At 42.8% G+C, this 18,786-nt stretch overlaps 1 protein-coding gene across 1 annotated transcript in view; it reads right to left on the reverse strand.

The window, feature by feature from the left end:
• The window catches only part of LMNTD1 (lamin tail domain containing 1), a 1,007,849-nt gene that overhangs the window by 896,520 nt on the left and 92,543 nt on the right, over nt 1-18,786 (reverse strand). The window contains exons 3-4 of the mRNA XM_069228593.1: nt 17,574-17,749; nt 13,852-14,040 (exon numbers count right to left, since the gene is read on the reverse strand). Coding sequence (XP_069084694.1) covers nt 13,852-14,040; nt 17,574-17,749 — 365 coding nt within the window. The remainder of the gene's footprint in view (nt 1-13,851; nt 14,041-17,573; nt 17,750-18,786) is intronic.

Consider the following 18,786-nt stretch of genomic DNA (forward strand, 5'->3'; position numbering starts at 1 on the left):
AAGAGAGAATGGATGGCTGATGGGATGACTCCGAAGACAGTCTGGAAGATGGACACGAAACCAGACCCGACAGCCTTAAAGAAATGAACAATCCCAGTGGTGCTTGAAGCATTGAATATTCTGGACACCAGTTCTCCAAAGTGTTTGGGGAAATCGGTATTTAAAAGGGATTGTATCTCGGCTGATGATCTCGCAATCTGGAGAGCATACGTCTCATTTGCGGAAGTCAAGGCGACCTGTTTCTGAAACAATAGCGCCTTTAGTCTACTCAACTTGTCATAGTTCATATTAATAGTATCTATGTGGGGCCACATGTCAGATACTTCTCTCTCTCGTGTGGGGGGAAACAAAATATGTCCACAACACATAACGACCTTCGTGACTGAGATTGCGTAGGCAATTCCAGGTCGCAAGCCGCAACAGCTTTGATCGTTCAGTAGAACATAACTTCCATTGGAAAGTACCTGAAACACTGGATGAATCAAGGGGTCAGGAGTACCCTTCAGAAAACAGGCCAAATTCGCTAACCCCCGCATTGCAAAGACCGTGAAGAGACACCTGTTTGCATATCATCGTATGGCGAACAGCAGTCTCACATTCACTTCCGCTAAGAAAGACCTCCTGTTCACCGTTCAGACATTTATAGTCAAAGGGCAACTCCCACTCTTCCTTAATAAAGCTATCTCCTAGCCGCTCATATCGTCCCACGGCAAGATATCTCAGGCAGCTCGAGAAACGAAACGTTGAAATCGGTAAATTAATAATGCCATGCAAGAGCCAGATAGATGAAGGACTCTCTGCTACCGTGAAGGGCAACTTATCTAACTTTTCAACTTGAAGCAGGGTGAAACTAGCCTCCCTTTTAGCCATTGTCTCTTGTTCCCTGGAGAAATTAAAAGCAGTGAATAGTTCACTCCCATTAATGTACCTCCATGGAATGTGGCCACTTTTCAGTGTCTGTAATGTCCAACCCAGCTGCATGATGGAACGTAGCTGCGTCTGCCCATGATATAACCGGGACAAGTCTGTCTGAGTGATATCAATAGCAGATGACACTATATTCGATAGTGTATAAATCCTATTGGACAGCGTGTTCATGCCATTGTCGACAACAGCTAATGTTTTTTCCAAATTTTCTTTATCGAGTTGCCTTAAACGTGCAGCAGCCTCAATCTGGGAAAGTTTCCAAATTTCATTGTACATAGCATATAAAAACAGTTTCGAGCGTTGTTTTCTAGGACCTAACAGGAAATCCTGCAAGTCTATACCGTCAGAAAGAGTGTTCAGGTGTTTTTTAACCGCTGTTAACGTGTTCGTCTACACCCATTGCTGGCACAGCTTACCCACACTGTATGTCGTAATTATACCGGTATGTTGACCTGATAGAAAGCGAGGGTCAGGCCTGTGAATGGAAAAACCCCTTGAAGAGTTCAAGAAATGCTTTTGACACTCATCAGTGTCGGTGGGCCATACCAACCACCCGCCGGGACGAGAAAGTGAAGAATTATAGGCACCAGCCTTAACCATTGCATCTAGTCTGTCTTCTGAGACATTAAGAAAGTGTTGCCAATCTTTAAATTTTGTAGGAGTAGGGATACTGGGTGTGTTCATGTCTTTAATTTTTGCTAACCCTAGGCAGGATGTCTGCTCTATAGTGTCATTTAAGAAAATCATTTGCACAGGAATCAGGCATGCCCGAAACAAAGCTTCTTTACCCTGTATCTGCCAATCTTGTGTTCCCCCTACACTTTTCAAATCAATAGTGTTTTTCCAATATTCGTAACCCTCAAGCGAGAGCCGGGAAACGAAGGGATCTGAATAAATCAGTTTTGTATCTGTTAGCAAAAGTTTACTAATATGTGCCGGAGGTATTTTAAAGTAATACGACTCTGCTTTCCATGTATCATGCCCAGAAAAGTACGTAAATTTATCGCTGTAATACTTTGGACTCCCCACCCCTGGTGTGGAACAGTGTTCCCACTGTGTGTAGTTCAAGAGAGGCCTATATCTAGTTGAACGGTGTAGGCAGTGATGTCCCCAATTGTTATAGCAGAACATTTCCCCATAATGCATTGTATAATCATATACATCATCACTTCCAAAAGCGGAATAGTCCTTCATTTCAGCTATCATGGAATTAACTGTTTGGACATCCCAATCATCAGATACAACATTAGGTGTAATAACATCAGACATTGAAATTTTGAACACGTATGGTATTTGAATTATCTCAGTAGGCCCATATATATCGAATGGAACTTTGTCCCACACAATCCCATCAGTAATTGGTATAGCTGTAATATCTACAGGGGACAAATCTCGTCGGACCTTATGTGAAGAATGATGTGGTGTTAAAATTACATCAACAGGATCCACAGAGGAGCGATCAGGAATATAGTGACCATTAATCAGTAAAAAGAAAACAGTCACAAAACCAATCCATAAAAATAATGCAATAAATGTCAAACAGAACCATAGATAGTTCCATGGGTAGATCAAATAGTTCTTTTTAAGCCATCGATACAGCTTACTACTTTTCGAAAGTTCGTCAGACAGCGTTGAGGATGAATCCGAAGAAAAATCTTCAATGTCAATGAAACAGCCAGAGGAAATCTCTGCAAACACAGGACCCGCTGAATTCTGATCCACCGCTCGTGGAGGTTCTTGATAGACAACATCATTAGTCGTGGAAGTGTTCGTGTAAAATACAGCCAAATCTTGAAGCGGGGTGGTCACCGAAGATGTGACTGGAACCAACAAAAGTTCATTTTCCGCCCTCCCCATGGTCGAGGAAGTGTCTGGAACAGCAGTTGACATGCTTGCATAGTCAGTAGCAGTGATGTTCATCCTACTATGTAGATGGATGTCCTGTTGGGTAGTGAGAGGGGATCGGGAACCACCCAAGGGACCTCCTGGTCTACTGTGGAGAATCGGCCACATGGTGTAATTTGATGTCATCAATGGAGATGAATCTATTCGATTTAGAACCAGACAATGGTGGTAGGATGACAGTCCTGGTGCCTTTTATTCCCAAGACAGGTACAGGTGCTCTGTATGATGGACCAAACTCCTTTTTCACAGCGATCTTCTCACGAACCAAATCCCCAACGTTAGGTATCCAGCCAGTCGAAGTTTTCGCCAATTCCCTTATTCCTAAGGTGGCAGCACTTGCAGATGATTTATCATCACAAAATTGTTGAAGCTCCTATAAAACAGTGAGACGTTCTTTTATATCAAATGGCGTTTCTGCTGCCACCATACCAGGGGCATCAAGATCTGGGACATACATAGGTATCCCAAAGAGAACCTCATATGGAGACTTTCCCCCCAAGGACCGTCTTGGCAGATTATTCAGTGCTCTCTGGACTCCATATAGGTGGTGTAACCAACTGCGGGCTGAACCTAATACTCGAGCTGTTAAGGATTGCTTTAGATCACGATTCCGCCTCTCCACGACCGAATTTCCCTCAGGATGGTATGGTGAGGAGTAATGGAGTTCAACACCCATCGTCCCCATGGTGTCCCTGAATGCCTTAGAGGCAAACGCAGGGCCCTGGTCCAAATGGATACTGCAACCGCATATGTACCGATAAAGATCAGCAAATCTTTTATAACAGTCCGAGCGTCAGCCGGCCGCTGCGGCCATACCCACAGGAATCTAGAACAGGAATCCACAGCCACTAAAATGTATTTGTATGCACCATCAGGCTGTAAGGGACCACAATGGTCTAGGTACACACACTGAAGTGGCTTGTCTGACACTAAGAGGGATGTCTGCGGAGGGCGTTTGATATTAGAGCCCTTAATCTGCTGGCATATGTCACAGCAAAGGACATACTGTTTAGTTCGTCTGCATAGACCAGGCCACCAGTATTGTTGCTGTAGTATTGTTATTGTGGCCTGTATACCAGCATGTGCAGAAGCGACACCCTCATGTGAGGCCGTAATCAGCTCTAGTCTCTGGTCTTCATTGGGGATCACTCGATCTCCAACCCCAGGAATTGTTGTATAAGCAACATTCTGTGCACTGATATGGTAAGTATAGTTCGTAGGGTATCCTTTCGGAAGGGTCTTGCCTGCAGCCGAAGCTTTAACAGCAATCAGTATTTCATTATCCAATCTCGTCCGAGAACGAGTCACTGCAGCCACAGAAGCCGTAGCTACTGATGCTTTGGCCGCTTCATCAGCCAAATTATTGCCGGCAACGTGTATTCCTACACGTTGGTGTCCTAATGTATGAACTACATGGACACATGGCAGCTTATCCTTAAGATCAGCCACCCTTCCCCACAATATTTTGTGTTTAATGGTGTTCCCTTTAGAATCTCTAAACCCGTTCAGTTTCCAATGATTGAGATATTCATTGTATGACTGGACGCAGTAATATGAATCACAGACTATCAAAGTCTGGCTTCCTGCCGCAGTATGTTCGAGTGCTAGAAGAAGAGCCTTAAGCTCAGTCAACTGGGCTGTGCAGTCCCCTAGGGTCTGTGTGTAGGTATTGTGAGGGTGGAAAAAGCCATCTTCCAGTACCCCACACACGGCTGCGCAAGCTGGCGAGTATTGATGTTTAGCACCTACAGCCGGTTGTGCTGAACCGTCAGTATAAATGATAGTATCATAACTCTCTAGTGGCAAAATATTTAGAGGAGCGGGGTACTCCTGTTCATACTGGAGAAACTCTTGTGTCTGAAGTCTTGAATCAAATACATAATCGACATCAGTGGCGGTCAGAGACGTTGCCCATTGAATCCAACGTGGATGTAATGCTTTAGCGTTCGGAACGCTCGCTTTAGTGACCGCCTCTAAGGCCGGCACCGGGGAGACAACAATAATGCGTTTCCCCTGGGCAAGTGGCCTCTCCTTTATGACGGCCATCTGAACTGCTGTCAGAATCTTTTCTGTAGGTGCGAAACGCTTTTCAGCATTGGAATATAAATGTGATTTATATGCTATCGGCACTGTGTCATCCTCATTAAAGGTGACATAAGTAAATCCAAGTGCTCCAGCAATTATTCTGATGACCAAATTTGTTTTATTGTCACGTGTGTGTAAGTGTTTAGCATCGAGCATGTCCCGTTGCATATCCCTAAGGATATGTGTGTGTGCAATGGTCCATCGTCTGTATTAAGTCATAAAGTGGCTTGATGCGTTCTGCATAATCTAGAATGTATGTTCTGCCAAAATTGAAGAAACCTAGTAAGGACTGTAATTTCTTAAGTGTGTTGGGAGGCTGTAGTTGAGCACACTTTTCTAGAAAGTGCGGAGCCAGGCTCTTCCCTTCATTTGATAGCTCATATCCCAGGAATAACACACTAAGAAAGGCTATCTTGCTTTTCTTAAAATTGAATTTATACCCCAGGTCTGCAAACCCCAAAATGATCCGATCGACCCTCGCAAGATGAATGTCGAGGGCGTCGTCAGTGAGATAGATATCATCCACATAGGACAATGCATCGGAATCAATTTCGTTCAAAATTGATGTTACACGGGCCGAAAACAGGCCTGGGCTATTTTTATAGCCTTGAGGTAAACGACAAAAGCGTTTTTGGGAGCCAAATGAAAACGCACTTAGGTGCTAAATTCTGGCAGAAAAATCCATTAGATATATCCAATGTTATTTTATATTTTTTACGCACTATATTATTTATCAGTGCTGTGCTGTGTGAGTTTTGTATAGCATATGTGCGTGTATGACTATTCAAGTGTCTATAATCAACCACTATTCTATATGAATGATCAGGCTTTGCAACAGGGAATAGCGGATTATTCATTGCCGATGTACAGGGCTCAATCACTCCCTGGTACTCAAGTTGTGAAAGTATCTCTGTCACCGGAGCTTTTGCCTCATGTTTAACAGGGTATTGTGGCTGTGGTTGGGGTGTAGACCTAACAGGAATAACATGACAAAGAGAGTCCTTGTCCCAACCCACATGATTACGGTATAGTGCAGGTGCCTGCGCTAAAGCCCATTCAGCAGCATAGGCTTTTTTGTCTGCTGCCGGAACAAGATCGGAGAAAGAAGGCAAAATGACATCTTCCCCATGCGGGAGCTTGCGGACGTGTTCAGGTGGCCAGTCTCTCTCGGCCAACAGGATATCACTAGTTAGTTCATCCCAAAATATTACACAAATAATTCGTTCCACGTCTCCCTCAATCTGAATTGTTAAATCATAAACCCGATCGGGTGGGAGAACGCGGCCATCTGCTGTCTCAACTGCGATGTAATCGCTAGTTGCTGTTGCATCCAGATGATCTTTCAGACTCTGGCGACATATCGTGACCTCTGCCGCACTGTCCAACAGAGTCAAGGCCCACTTCTTGTTCCTCAACAGTGTTCTCAATACTACTGGCATTTTTAACTGTCAGTGCTGCCACTTTCTTCTTTTTAAACTGCGGCTTTAGCTGAGGAGTCTTTTCTTCTTTTTTAATGGCAGACTGTGGTGAGTCTTTCTTTTCTTTCACGTATTCCGGACGTCGATCTTGACGGCCCCCTCTCTCGCTACCTTTATCCGGAGCGTCCTGAAAGGAACGAGAGGGACGTGAATCAGTATATCTGTCGGGAGTTCTAATGTGCTCCCTACTTCTGAGATTATACCTCCTTTCGGAGTACTCCGGATGTGGAGAATCAGCTCTCTTATTTCTTTTGTCTTTAAAATCTTTTTGTTTGTCCCAGTGCTTTTTAGTGCCCTCTTGTGCCTGCTCCGTACCTTCCTTATGGGTGGTACACGGTAATTCAATTTTTTTAGGTTTGGCTCCCAAACTATCCCGTCCTATAATAGTATAGGTATCGGAAATTATTTTCAGCAGCTGTCTCTCCTGTTCCAGATTTGGAGTTTCCCGGAGACGTTGGCGTATTGCCAGTGCCACCGCTTCCCCTTTAATATTACTCAGTATTATTGAGGAGACGGCGTCAAAGTTACGCATCAATTTCATCCCCAGATCCAGGGCCGGTGCAGCCCCATGTTCATTTTGTATCTGTTTTAACACCTCCAGTAAATTGGCAAGTGTCGTGGTACCATGTGTGGTAGTATAAACGGCAGCGAAGACTGTGCCCCATGTGGCGCAGTCATCCACAGAGGGAACCATCCCAAACGGCAAACACATAGTGAGCAGCCTATGTTTTTCCTGTGGTCCCGTATGGGGAAACACGGCTTCCAGCTGATTAGTTTTCTGGGCAATCCAGAACGGTATTTTTTCCCGTTCCGTGGGCACTTTACCCATAATAGTATGCACTGTTTGTGGATTAATCCCAGTAGCCAATTGATAACCACCAGCTACTGGCGGTGCTGGACGCGCTGGTGTTGTGTTCAATGTTCGCATTACGAACTGAACCAATCGTCTATATAATGCCACTAATTCATTATATAATACTCGTAAATCTGCGATCGGCATATTCTGAATGCCTGGGTGAGGTGTATATGTGGCAAACATAGGCCACGTAGGGCCCTCATTACTTAAAGGACCTAGCCTCACTCTTCGTAGTACATGTGGTAGGGCGCCTTCAAACCAGTTTTGATGCTCTTGATATGTGAGCGATATTTCATGATACTGGTATGCTTCGTACCGTACCGGCACGTTCGCAATTTCATATGTGTGAAATGTGTGCGTTCTTTGGTCAGCCTCAGGAAAGGTGACCCAACAGTAAAACGTTTCTGTTTGGTATGCTTCAGTTGCTTCTATTATCATAGTAACATCCCCACCCTCTTCTGTAAGGCCATGCGCTAATAAATGTTGTGTAAGTGCATGTCTAGCATTTGCAGGAATGTCTATGGTATTAGCCATAGTTGTTTAGAGAAACGGAACACCAAATAGGGGAAGTTTTTTCCTTTTTATTAGTTCGAGCTCGAACAACCTACAGCTTAATTAGGTGTTACCTGTTCAGCTGAGGAGGATTCTCCCAAAGACCACGGACGTCTCCATATAATGGTACTTAGGGTACCTGTTGTCTGTGAGACAGTGATAGTCAGGGTATCTGTAAATTAGTGCCTAAACACCATCGTTGGTGGCGCCATGTCGTAGTTTGGACTCTTGCTCTGAGCAAGACTGCTGGTTTTAGACAACAGTACTTTTGTTTGTAGGCGACTGAGTCTTTCCTACAACAAGTTGCAACTGTTGTCCCAACCTCACCGGCTCACTAGCAGCACCTCACCAGAAACACAATAGTAAAAGGTGATTTGTGGCAGTCACTTACGCATGGACTCAAAGTAAGATATCTCAGGGTTGTCGTGGTTAAACGGAGATTACCCTTTTCTCACAGATATATTATGTCTCATACAAACACAGGCAATGAGACAGATGCAGTATAGTTATAATAGCTTTTTATTTAACATAACTGCAATTTGCGGTAAGTTGCATGGACTGCAATGATTAGGATAATGAATATAGCAAGTAAGAGTATTGTGAAGAAGAGAGTCATTGTTATGAAGACCCCACCATTTTGCAAATACATGAAAAAGATATATAAGATGGAATATGCCCTATTACCCTAATGTGAATAGGCCTAACCTCCTACCTAAAGGAGAGCTGGGTTTGTTAAACCTAATCTGCCAAAGCTGTGTCCACGAGTGGAGCCCCCAACCCTGGTTACCTTGGAATGAGGTCTCTATCTCAGACTCCGTAGGGACACGAAGACTGGGTCAGCGTCTTGACAACTGCAGCATCGGTATCAGCGATGGTGGTGATGCCCTCTGGTTGGAATCCCTCTGATTATCTGCCTAAAGTGTGATGTATTTATACAGATCTACAAGGTCCCCTGACGTAGGTGTATTCCAAAACAATAGATAACAGGCATGCTTGGGACGGCAATTAATATCAACAATCCCTCGAAAGTATAGAGAGGGAAAATCCCTAAGTGTGAACACCTACTGTTTGTTTGTCTTTCGTGTATAAACTTGACGCCTTGGCACAGTGACACTGATAATAAAATTCATAACAAGGCAGCCATCTTAGAGGAAATAAATAATTAAATGGGCTAAGACAGAGCAAGCTAAGTAGGTTAAAAGTCACTAGGTGACGGGGGCACGAGTTTACAGGCCTACGGCTAAGCTAACTCCTGCTATCCTGTTAAAACAAACTAGGATTCACTACAACATTGGCTAATTTTGAAATATTGATCCAAGCAGATCTAAGTAAACTTCAATTTCATGCATCTAAACATGCTAATTTAATTATGAAGGACAGAAATATCACGACTTTGTCAAAGAAGTGAGAATTTATAATCCATTCAGCAGCTAATGGAGGAGTACTGGAAGTAATGAACAATACATGCTACAATCATAACACTTAAACTTAAATCACAATGTTAAACTTGACCAGGACCCAACCAAGGAATTTAAAAAAACTTTGGAGACCATTCTACATCAATCGGAATGTTACTGGACTAACACTTATACCAAGATTATTTTATTCTCAATCTATTCCCATCGGCCAAGGATACATATGCTCCCCAATGTCCATGACAATCTACAGGATCCTCCATTCCTTCCTATAGTATTTGGAGGTGGTTCAATTTAGGACCCGATTGTGAGATACACTGAAGACTTTTTATGGCCATTAATTCAAAAAACATCCTCATATCTGAAAGACACTGCTGAATTTTTTAACAAGTTACGTCTTCTCAGACTACATGTGGCCAGAGAACTTTACCATTGCTTGACAGACGTTAATTCATTGTGCACATCAATCGCACATACATCGAGTCTGGAAGTAGTTGAACACAGAATACCAACCAACAAAGTGTTTCTTCTATGACTGTTACATTTTGCTTTGTATCACAGTTATTTCAGGTGGCAGACGAACTATTATCTTCATATTAGTGGACCATCTATCAGATATTTGGGGGCAACCAGTTATACAAACAAATTTATGACTCAATTTTAAGTTGAACATATCTACAGAGAAGGATGTTAGTCAAACTGTTTAATAGTGTATGCAAAACAAGTTGATGACCTTATTTTAATTTGGCAAGGAACACAAGACAACTTAGAAATGAACATCAAAAGGTTGAACTCTAAATGTGAACACTTTACTTTTATCCATAACATTAGTAAAAAAAAAATATTTGAATGTACTAATGAGCTTACAAAATAGCAGAGTTACAACTAATATATATAGAAACACATGGACTGAATAGGTTTTTTTCACTACAGCAGTTTCCATCCAGAATCTCGCAAACAACATCTACCATTTTAATGGTTACCCGTATCAAAAGAATAGACTCTGTCCCAAAAGATCTACAGACAGCAATACAAGACCAGACAAAGAGATTTACCCAAAGAAACTCTTCTCCAATTTTCATTGGAAAGGGCACAACACCTCATCAGAGATCAGCTGTTAAAGAAACAGCAAAAATCTCGACACATCCAAATGACTTGTGTGCCTACTTTTTCAACAAAAAATATGGCGATGAAGCAAATTATCAGAAACACATGAGATATATTCCCAGTTGAACCTGATTTTGGTACATTATTTAATGATCTACCACTATTTGCTTATAAACACACAGAATTTGAAAGAACTCACCACTCTTAGAAACATCTCTGCTGTGACCACAAGAAAACTAGGGACCTTCCCTTGCTTTCAACTGTGTGCATTGTAATAATTTTATCAGCAACCCAATACTTTATCATCCACATAAAGGGACTCCAATCAGGCTGAAATAGCAAAGTGATTGTAATACCAACAACTGTGCATATTCCTTGAAGTGCCACTGGGGGCTACTATAAATAGGGATAACTGAAAGAAAGATAAAACTATACATCGCTGAACATAAAAGCAACATAGGTCATCATTCTGAGATGTCTGCAACAGTATTACACTTCAACAAATGTTATCATAACATTTCTCAACTCAAATTTCAACTCACTGAGTATATAAAAGATAATTCTGAATATGATTCACTGAAAACGTTGCTACAGAGAGAACTGTATTAAATTAAAAGACTGGATACCCTTCACCCAAAGTGTCTTCATGATTGTGTGGAGATGTCATGCTTTTTGGATGACAGATAATGTTTTATAAACACAGACCTTGATCATTAAACATTTAGAGAGAAAGTTAACATGCTATTGAGTTGTACACATTTGTTCTATTCTTTATGCTTTTTTACATTTTAAATTTGTTTCCCAATTCTCAATGAATGGCTACATTCACATTGTAGAGACATTTCGTCTGACATTCCATTATTATTGACAAACTGTTGGCACAAGAAACATCTGTGCCACATTCTAATATAGGACTTATTCATATGTTACATATGAGGCTTATGTTCACACAATAAAGTGATTTTGATTTTCTGATATTAGAGTTCATGCTAGTAATTTATGTTAATACATTTATTGTGGAAAATGTTTAAAGGTGACTGTCCCCTTTTCGTCTAATGGTTATGCCTGTTTGAAAAAAAAAAAAAATCACTGCACTTCCTATTCAGGTTTCTTTTGATTCAATCAGTTGAACTAACATTTATGTTGGTGCTGTGGGGCATGATTTGGAATTTTGCAGTTTGAATAATGAAACAAGAAAGTTTTGCCACCCTTCGTCAAGCGATTGATGAGTGGGACAACCAGCAGCACAGCAGATGCAGAGCATAGCTTTCTGAAAGGGCGGTTCGGCACAAATCTCTTTGCAAGATAACCATAACCTGGGTTAGCTTGAAACACTGCCTCAAGGACCAAGACAAGTGATTTAAATAAGATCAGTTTCCTAACTGGCAACCAGTGAAGCAATTTTACCTAAGGGGAGATCGAAGTACTGCTAGGCAGTGTAGCAGATGCATTTTGGACCACATGAAGGCGCTGTAGCAAAGCTTCTGACACTCCAAGATAAAGAGCATTAATGTACTCCAGATGTAATGTAATCAAAGCATGGATCACAGTCCTCCTGCAATGTAGAGTCAGGAGGTAAAGACATTTCCTCAAAGTACAGAGTGTTGCAAAGCACTGGCCTACTACCATAGAGATCTGAGGTTGCATGGACAAATTTATTTAGCTTAACCCCTAGATTTTTAGCCACCAAAGAAGGGAAAGCGGGGTGGCAGGTCAGAGGGCCAGATATCTTCCCACCAATGTGAAGTGTGTGAACCAATAAGAAGATTTTCTGTTTTATTAGTATTGCATTTGAGCTGGTTGCCCCACATTCATTCAAACAATGTGAGCATCCAGTTCTTGAAGGTCAATTCGATCGAGGCTCAGGGTCCCTCAAAATCAAAAAGCAGTTCTAGCTGGATAGTGCTTAAATTCCTACCACTGGTGTTTGCTTAAGTACCAAGCCTCTGTATAAGTAATGTACTTGTTTCAGTGCCTATTTTGTTCTTGGTCCACAATCAACTTCCTGTTAGACACTCAGGGGGTGATTCTGATTCTGGCGGGCGGCGGAGGCCGCCCGCCAGAATTCCGCCCCCATTATACCGCTCCGCGGTCAGAAGACCGCGGAGGGTATTATGAGTTTTTCCCTGGGCTGGCGGGCGGTCTCCAAAAGACCGCCCGCCAGCCCAGGGAAAAACTCCCTTCCCACGAGGATGCCGGCTCGTAATCGAGCCGGCGGAGTGGGAAGGTGCGACGGGTGCAGTGGCACCCGTCGCGTATTTCAGTGTCTGCAAGGCAGACACTGAAATACTTTGCGGGGCCCTCTTACGGGCCCCAGGGGCCCCGCGACCCCCCCTACCGCCATCCTGTTCATGGCGGCTTTCCCGCCATGAACAGGATGGCGGTAGGGGGGGTCAGAATCCTCATGGCGGCGGAGCGCGCTCCGCCGCCATGAAGGATTCCCCGAGCAGCGGTAAGTCGGCGGGAGCCCGCCGACTTGCCGCTTCTGACTGCAGCTGAACCGCCGCGGTCAGAATGCTCGTGGGAGCACCGCCAGCCTGTTGGCGGTGCTCCCGTGGTCGGTGGCCCTGGCGGCCACCGGCCGCCAGGGTCAGAATGACCCCCTCAGTCATTTGGCATGTGCCATTAGCTCTTCAAGGGGGCGGGGGAGGCAAAAAAATTAGCATATTCCCAAAACCACACCATACCCCTACAAAAGGCCCTCACTGCACCACATAATCACAAAACTGAACAATAATTTACATGTCTATGGAGCATCCTTCAATAGAAGATAAATGCCAACATTCTAACTGTGTACCAGGTAGTTTTATGGGATTGAGAGAGACACTCACACAAGGTACCGCATTGACTTTGAAGAGGCTTTACAGCTTGTGCTATGAGCACTCTGGGGGTACTGCATCTCCTGCATAATTATGCAGGTACGAGGATGGTGTCAAATTTGGAGTGACTGCGAATTTCATCCTTGCAACATTGACAAAAAGAGTTGCATTGATTTCTATGATAACAATGCCTATTAACTATGGTGCTCTCACGGTGCTACCAAGCATCCTATCTTCCATAAAATCTTAACGATTAACCACAAATGTCTATGGAAACGGTTATAAATTCAGTGTAGACAGTGGAAGTGGCTGACAAAGTGCAATGCATTGTGTGAAGTGAACCATCATTGTAGCTATAGGGATTACATCTGTCCCTCGACTTTGAGAGACTGGCTTCATTGAACTTGAGGCAAGGTTTCAATAAAATTAGCATACAGTAGGTCAAATATGTTTATCAATCTAGCTCTCTATAATCAAAAGTGGAAACGTATCACCAAGGGTGTCAAAACTTGTATTCATGGTTAGTTTCCACTGCTGCAATCTTCACATTTGTTTTGCCAAGGCAGTTGGCTCAAGTATGTTTTGGTGTCACAGTTTGGAGTACAGAAAGTAAAATATGGATATTGTATCGTATGTACCCCCAATGATACTGTACATCTGACATACCTACACAGACAGCAGTCTACAATTAAAAAGGTGCAGCTTACTTTTTTTGGCACATCATGATGTTCCTTTGTAAGTCCTCCAGCTCTCTCTTGGCCAGATCCAGCTGCACCAGTGGGGAAGATCTGGAGGTCCTCAATGCTAACACATCGGCTTCCTTTTGGGCCACATAAAGTTGCAGATTTCTCAATTCTTCGTCTTTCTTCATAAGTTCTGCGTTCAGATTGATGAGCCTAAATGAGCAGAAGAAAGAGTGAGTAACTCTGACTACAACAAGGAAACGAGACAGCAGGGTAAGACCTGTATATTTAACAATTAGAAATGCTTATTTTATATTCACTTGTCAGGAACTCAGGTTTGGAGCTATGGTGCTTTGTATAGGGGCTGTTGGGTGTTGTGTGTGCGTGGTGTGTGTGTTTCTAAATACTGTGGTCTGATGAAACTGGATAAATATGTGCCTTAAGGTGAAACGGTGGGAACCTGGCAAGTAAATATGTATTCATTTATTTGTTGTAATTGTATTAACCTAGCCAGATGGGCAACATAGTGCTTTACAAACGTCTAGCATAAACATATTACAAAAGGTACCTTACAATTCGGAAAGATAAGAATTGAATCAGTAAATCTGGTAGGTGTAATCTGAAGAATGACAATTCAAGTCTTTCTTAAAAGAAACAAGCAATGGTAAAGCATATAGGAATGACGATTGTATGGCATGCAGATCCGGTCTGCAGGTGCCATGCCTGTTAGCTCAGCAGAAGTGTGGAGAGAGTGCAGTAAAAAAAAATAGATGCTAAAGAATGTTTTGGTCAATGCTCGCTTCCCAGTTACTGGCTTGTGAGCTGACTGAATTCATACACAAAACAGTCCCTCATGCATTCCAATGAAAGTGGAAGGACACACCCTACCAGCTAATAATAACCCGGTGAAGCTAACTTTCTCCAGTGGGATGTCTCAAGTCAAAAATCCTATGGGATGATCCAAGATGTGTTTAACAATTTCTTAAGACATTGGATGAAGGTTGCGCAGCACAAGAAGCTGATGGCTGAATGAAGCTGATCCAAGTCTCTTAAAGGGAATGACTGGTCACCGTTACCTGCCTTAGAAAGACAGCTGATGGCTTGTCCCTACTGTGGTATAGGAGACCATGTGTGGAGACCTAATGCCAGCCAGAGGCATTCTCTTGGACGGTCACTCGACTTGCAGAACTGGGTCATTCAAATGGAGGCAGGAGGAACTAGTCTATACCAGCCTGTCCTCAACATAATTTCTGGTGAGGCTCTGGTCAAATCTTCCCCAGTTTGAGACAAGTGAAAGCAGTTGCACACATGTAAACTCTTAATGGCTGATGAGAGGCTGGACTAAGGCTTAGAGGAAGGTCTGTGATGATAACTCTACTCTGCACCCCTTTGTGGTGTTAAGGCAGATGGAGCAGATGCAGACCTTTGCAATGAATGGTCATCCAACATTTTCTCCGGATTGCCCTGACCAAGTCCTTCCCACCTACCAATATTGAGCAAAGAAAATAAAAACCATGGAATTGCTGAAGGACAGAGAGGGCACTTTAGAGGACAGTGATATCCTACTGACATACACTGGGATCCCTAGTAATAGTGACCAAACATATTATTCTCTCAAACATGGTGAGACCCAATAGTCCCCAAGTTGCCACCGTCCGCGTGACACAGCCTCATTCATAATGAGCAATGTTCCTGCTGGCACCCCGTTGATGGCTGTGTTATCAACAACAAAGTCTCATGCAGAAGCTCCACGTAGCCTGCTCTGAATTGCATAATATGACATGAGGTACCCACAAGAAACGGGAAGGTTCACATCCTGAAAAGGAATGGTGACAGAACTATAAGTTCCAATAATGAAGGTGCTGGATAGAACAGACATATTGGAACTTAGGGTGGAAAACAATGCAACAGTATATGAGAAGTGGACCTGCCAGAAAAAGCCAGGAAACCTCACACAGTGCTGCTCCTGGAGGAATAAATCAAAATAATGTTGTGTCTGGCCAAAATTACAGCCTTTGGGGAAGAGGGCAGAATGTTATTCAAAACGCGATAGAATCATGGGACTGGGACTGGAAGGAGGGATAAGACTACTATGGACGAATTGTAATAGAGACACACCCTTCAAGCCTAACTGGGGTAAACAGATGTAGAGACAAAAGTAGGCACAATTACAGTTGACTGAAGATAGTACAACATTGAAATTGACCCGAGTAGAGTATAAATAAGTAAACCATGCTGTGCTGTCAGTTCAATTGCCACATCGAGATAATAGACAAGTAGGGACCAACATTAATAGACCCCGAGCAACTGACATACATGGTACTATGCACTATTTAGCGGTCGAGAGAAGGCGACAGAAACACTTCATGTTCTTCAGCGACACTGTAAGGAACAAAGGGCCAGATGTAGCAAACCGTTTTACCCATTCTGTGTCTATGGGAAAATGTGTTCGTACATATGGCCCAAAAAATCTTGGCCTTAATAAACTTGGGAACGACTTGACTCGGATCTACAATACAGATGTTACATGTGTCACATACGTAGTATGGGACAGGATGTATACACTTAATAGGTATCCAGAAAAGTTAGTTTTAGAATAAAAAAGTACAGCTAAAGACACAGAACATAGGCAGAAAATGTAAGGAAATGTCTGCAAATTGCCCCAGATGCACACGTGAGAGCTGAATTCTTGCACGCCACATGAGATTGTGTGTCAAATGCCTGCATAACAAAGTTTTTGACACTAAATACTGTAAAAAGTTTAAAAATTAACAAAAAGGACAGATTAAGGGATGGCTACAGTTTGCCGGTTCCACATCAGGAACAACGGGCGGTGCTTCATAAACTGGTGAATGGTTTAATATTCTTTTTGATGAGTATCAGTGTACTGAACTGGCAGGTGTTCTAAGCCAACTACAATTCTCTTATACAGCTCAAAACCAAGTACTGTACAGAACCATTATACATTCTAAACACCTATTACGTCATTACAGTGCTAATCCCAATAGCTCGAAGTGCTGGGCACTTTACTCACAGTTGAGTAATTATCTGGGTAAACTGCGGCTGCTGAGTCATTGGTGTTGATCCAGAGCAGAGGCCCCAGAGAGGTCCCCGACGCTACCAAGACGACCTTCTTGGTTGTACTCCTGCATCCCCAGGTAATCTGTATTGCTATGGAGCGGACAATGTAACGAAAGTGGCAGTAAACTATAGCCACGGCTTGAGGAATACTGATGCTGGCTGAACAGATGGGATATGAACTGAGAAACAGACAAGGGAGCAAGCAAGAATTATGGACCCTTGGTAAACTGGTCGCTTATATGACCAACGCTGTGCTATTCATTGTTGGAACGTTATATTGGCTTTCTTTTGGAAGGTATGCCATAGATAGGTTCTGGCAGATCCACTAGGGTATGATGCTGTATGTTGTGTACTGTTTGCATAACCAATGCAAAGATTTAAAGGAAATAATGGGTGAGTGATCTTTTGTTGTTTTCCCGTCTGCAACCCATTGAATGCATATATTTTGCAATTTAGGCTTACCAACTGAGTTATAGCGATGCCAACGTGATGCTCGTGAAAGGTAAATGACTATAGGAACATTCTGTTTCAGAGAATATATGATAAAAACTATATGAGTATTCAAAGGAGAGATTATATTTTCAATTCAATTTCCTTCCAGACATGGTCATGAGAGAGGACTGCTCCCTGAATTATACATAAATTATAAACATTTAGAAATCTACCTGTCCTGATATTCTGTTGCTAGTTGTGAATTCTGACGGCTACTGATTTCCACTCGAGATCTGTCTCTGCTGCTCAGATTCAACTGTTCCCGAAGTGTATTGATCTCCTGGTCATACATGTTTCGAGCGGCATTGACCTCTTCCTCTAAACGGTGAATCCGAGATGACGAATCTGTCTAGGAAGAAAATCAAAGCATTATTTACTTTTTTCCAGGTTCTACTGTTACAGGAACAACCAATAATACACTAATACCTTTACATAAATGAAGGATGGGCATCTATTAGTGGCTATCACGAGCAGCAGCCATTACATGCTTGTAATCATTGGTACCCCTAGTATTGTCCCTGTGACCTCCTGACTCAGAGTTCAAAAAGGCCACACAAATTAGCGAAGTAAGCAATGATTGGACAGCTGTCTTTACATTCTGTAATTCCCATTCACTGTCCTACAGGTAGCCCCCACAGCAGCAAAAAGGAGTGTGATCGCCCACACACTTTATCCCTCCTCTATTCACCCAAAGGTTTCCTGCTTGCTGAAGGAGGTATAGAGGACGAGCATTGGTTGAACTGCTTCCTTTGCTAGAGAAAGGGTGAAAGAAAAAAATAGGGTGATGCCATGAACCTGCAAGTCAGGCAACATTTCATTAAAGAGAGTTCCAAGAGTGGTGATTTACTTATACTCTTGACTCTTTGAAATCACTTGATTAGCGTAGGTTGCCCACACCAACTGTGACTTTGGGCTAGAATACTCTGGGCACCGGCTACAAGTATGATAAGCAGACCACTGTGGGGCTGATCATGATTCAGGTGGAGCAGAATTAAGTCATGGAATTCTGCTTGGCCGGAGTCCTAGTGGGCAGGTTTGGAGAAGTATTCCCAATTTTTCTGATCGGAAATAGCATAAGGCTTTGTTTGCAGCAAAAGCCAAGCCTCATTCCATTTTTAGTACGGTGGCGCATATAAAGCATGTAATGCTTCACCCTGCTAGAAAAAATCTTCTCTACCGGGCCCACGTGTCCATGCATACTTTTGCCACCTGGTCAAACAAAGCTCATGGTAAAAGTACACAGTAAAACCATAGAGAATGGCGCATTCCACGTGGTTTTACAACCGAAAAAACTCAGTCACACATGGTAATGTCCCATTCAATGGGATCTTACACGTAATTGCATAGTACTGGTGGGGATTTACACATAGGAAAGAAAAAATCAAG

This window comes from Pleurodeles waltl, chromosome 4_1 (genome assembly GCF_031143425.1).
Source record: "Pleurodeles waltl isolate 20211129_DDA chromosome 4_1, aPleWal1.hap1.20221129, whole genome shotgun sequence".
In the NCBI taxonomy this organism is placed as follows: domain Eukaryota; kingdom Metazoa; phylum Chordata; class Amphibia; order Caudata; family Salamandridae; genus Pleurodeles; species Pleurodeles waltl.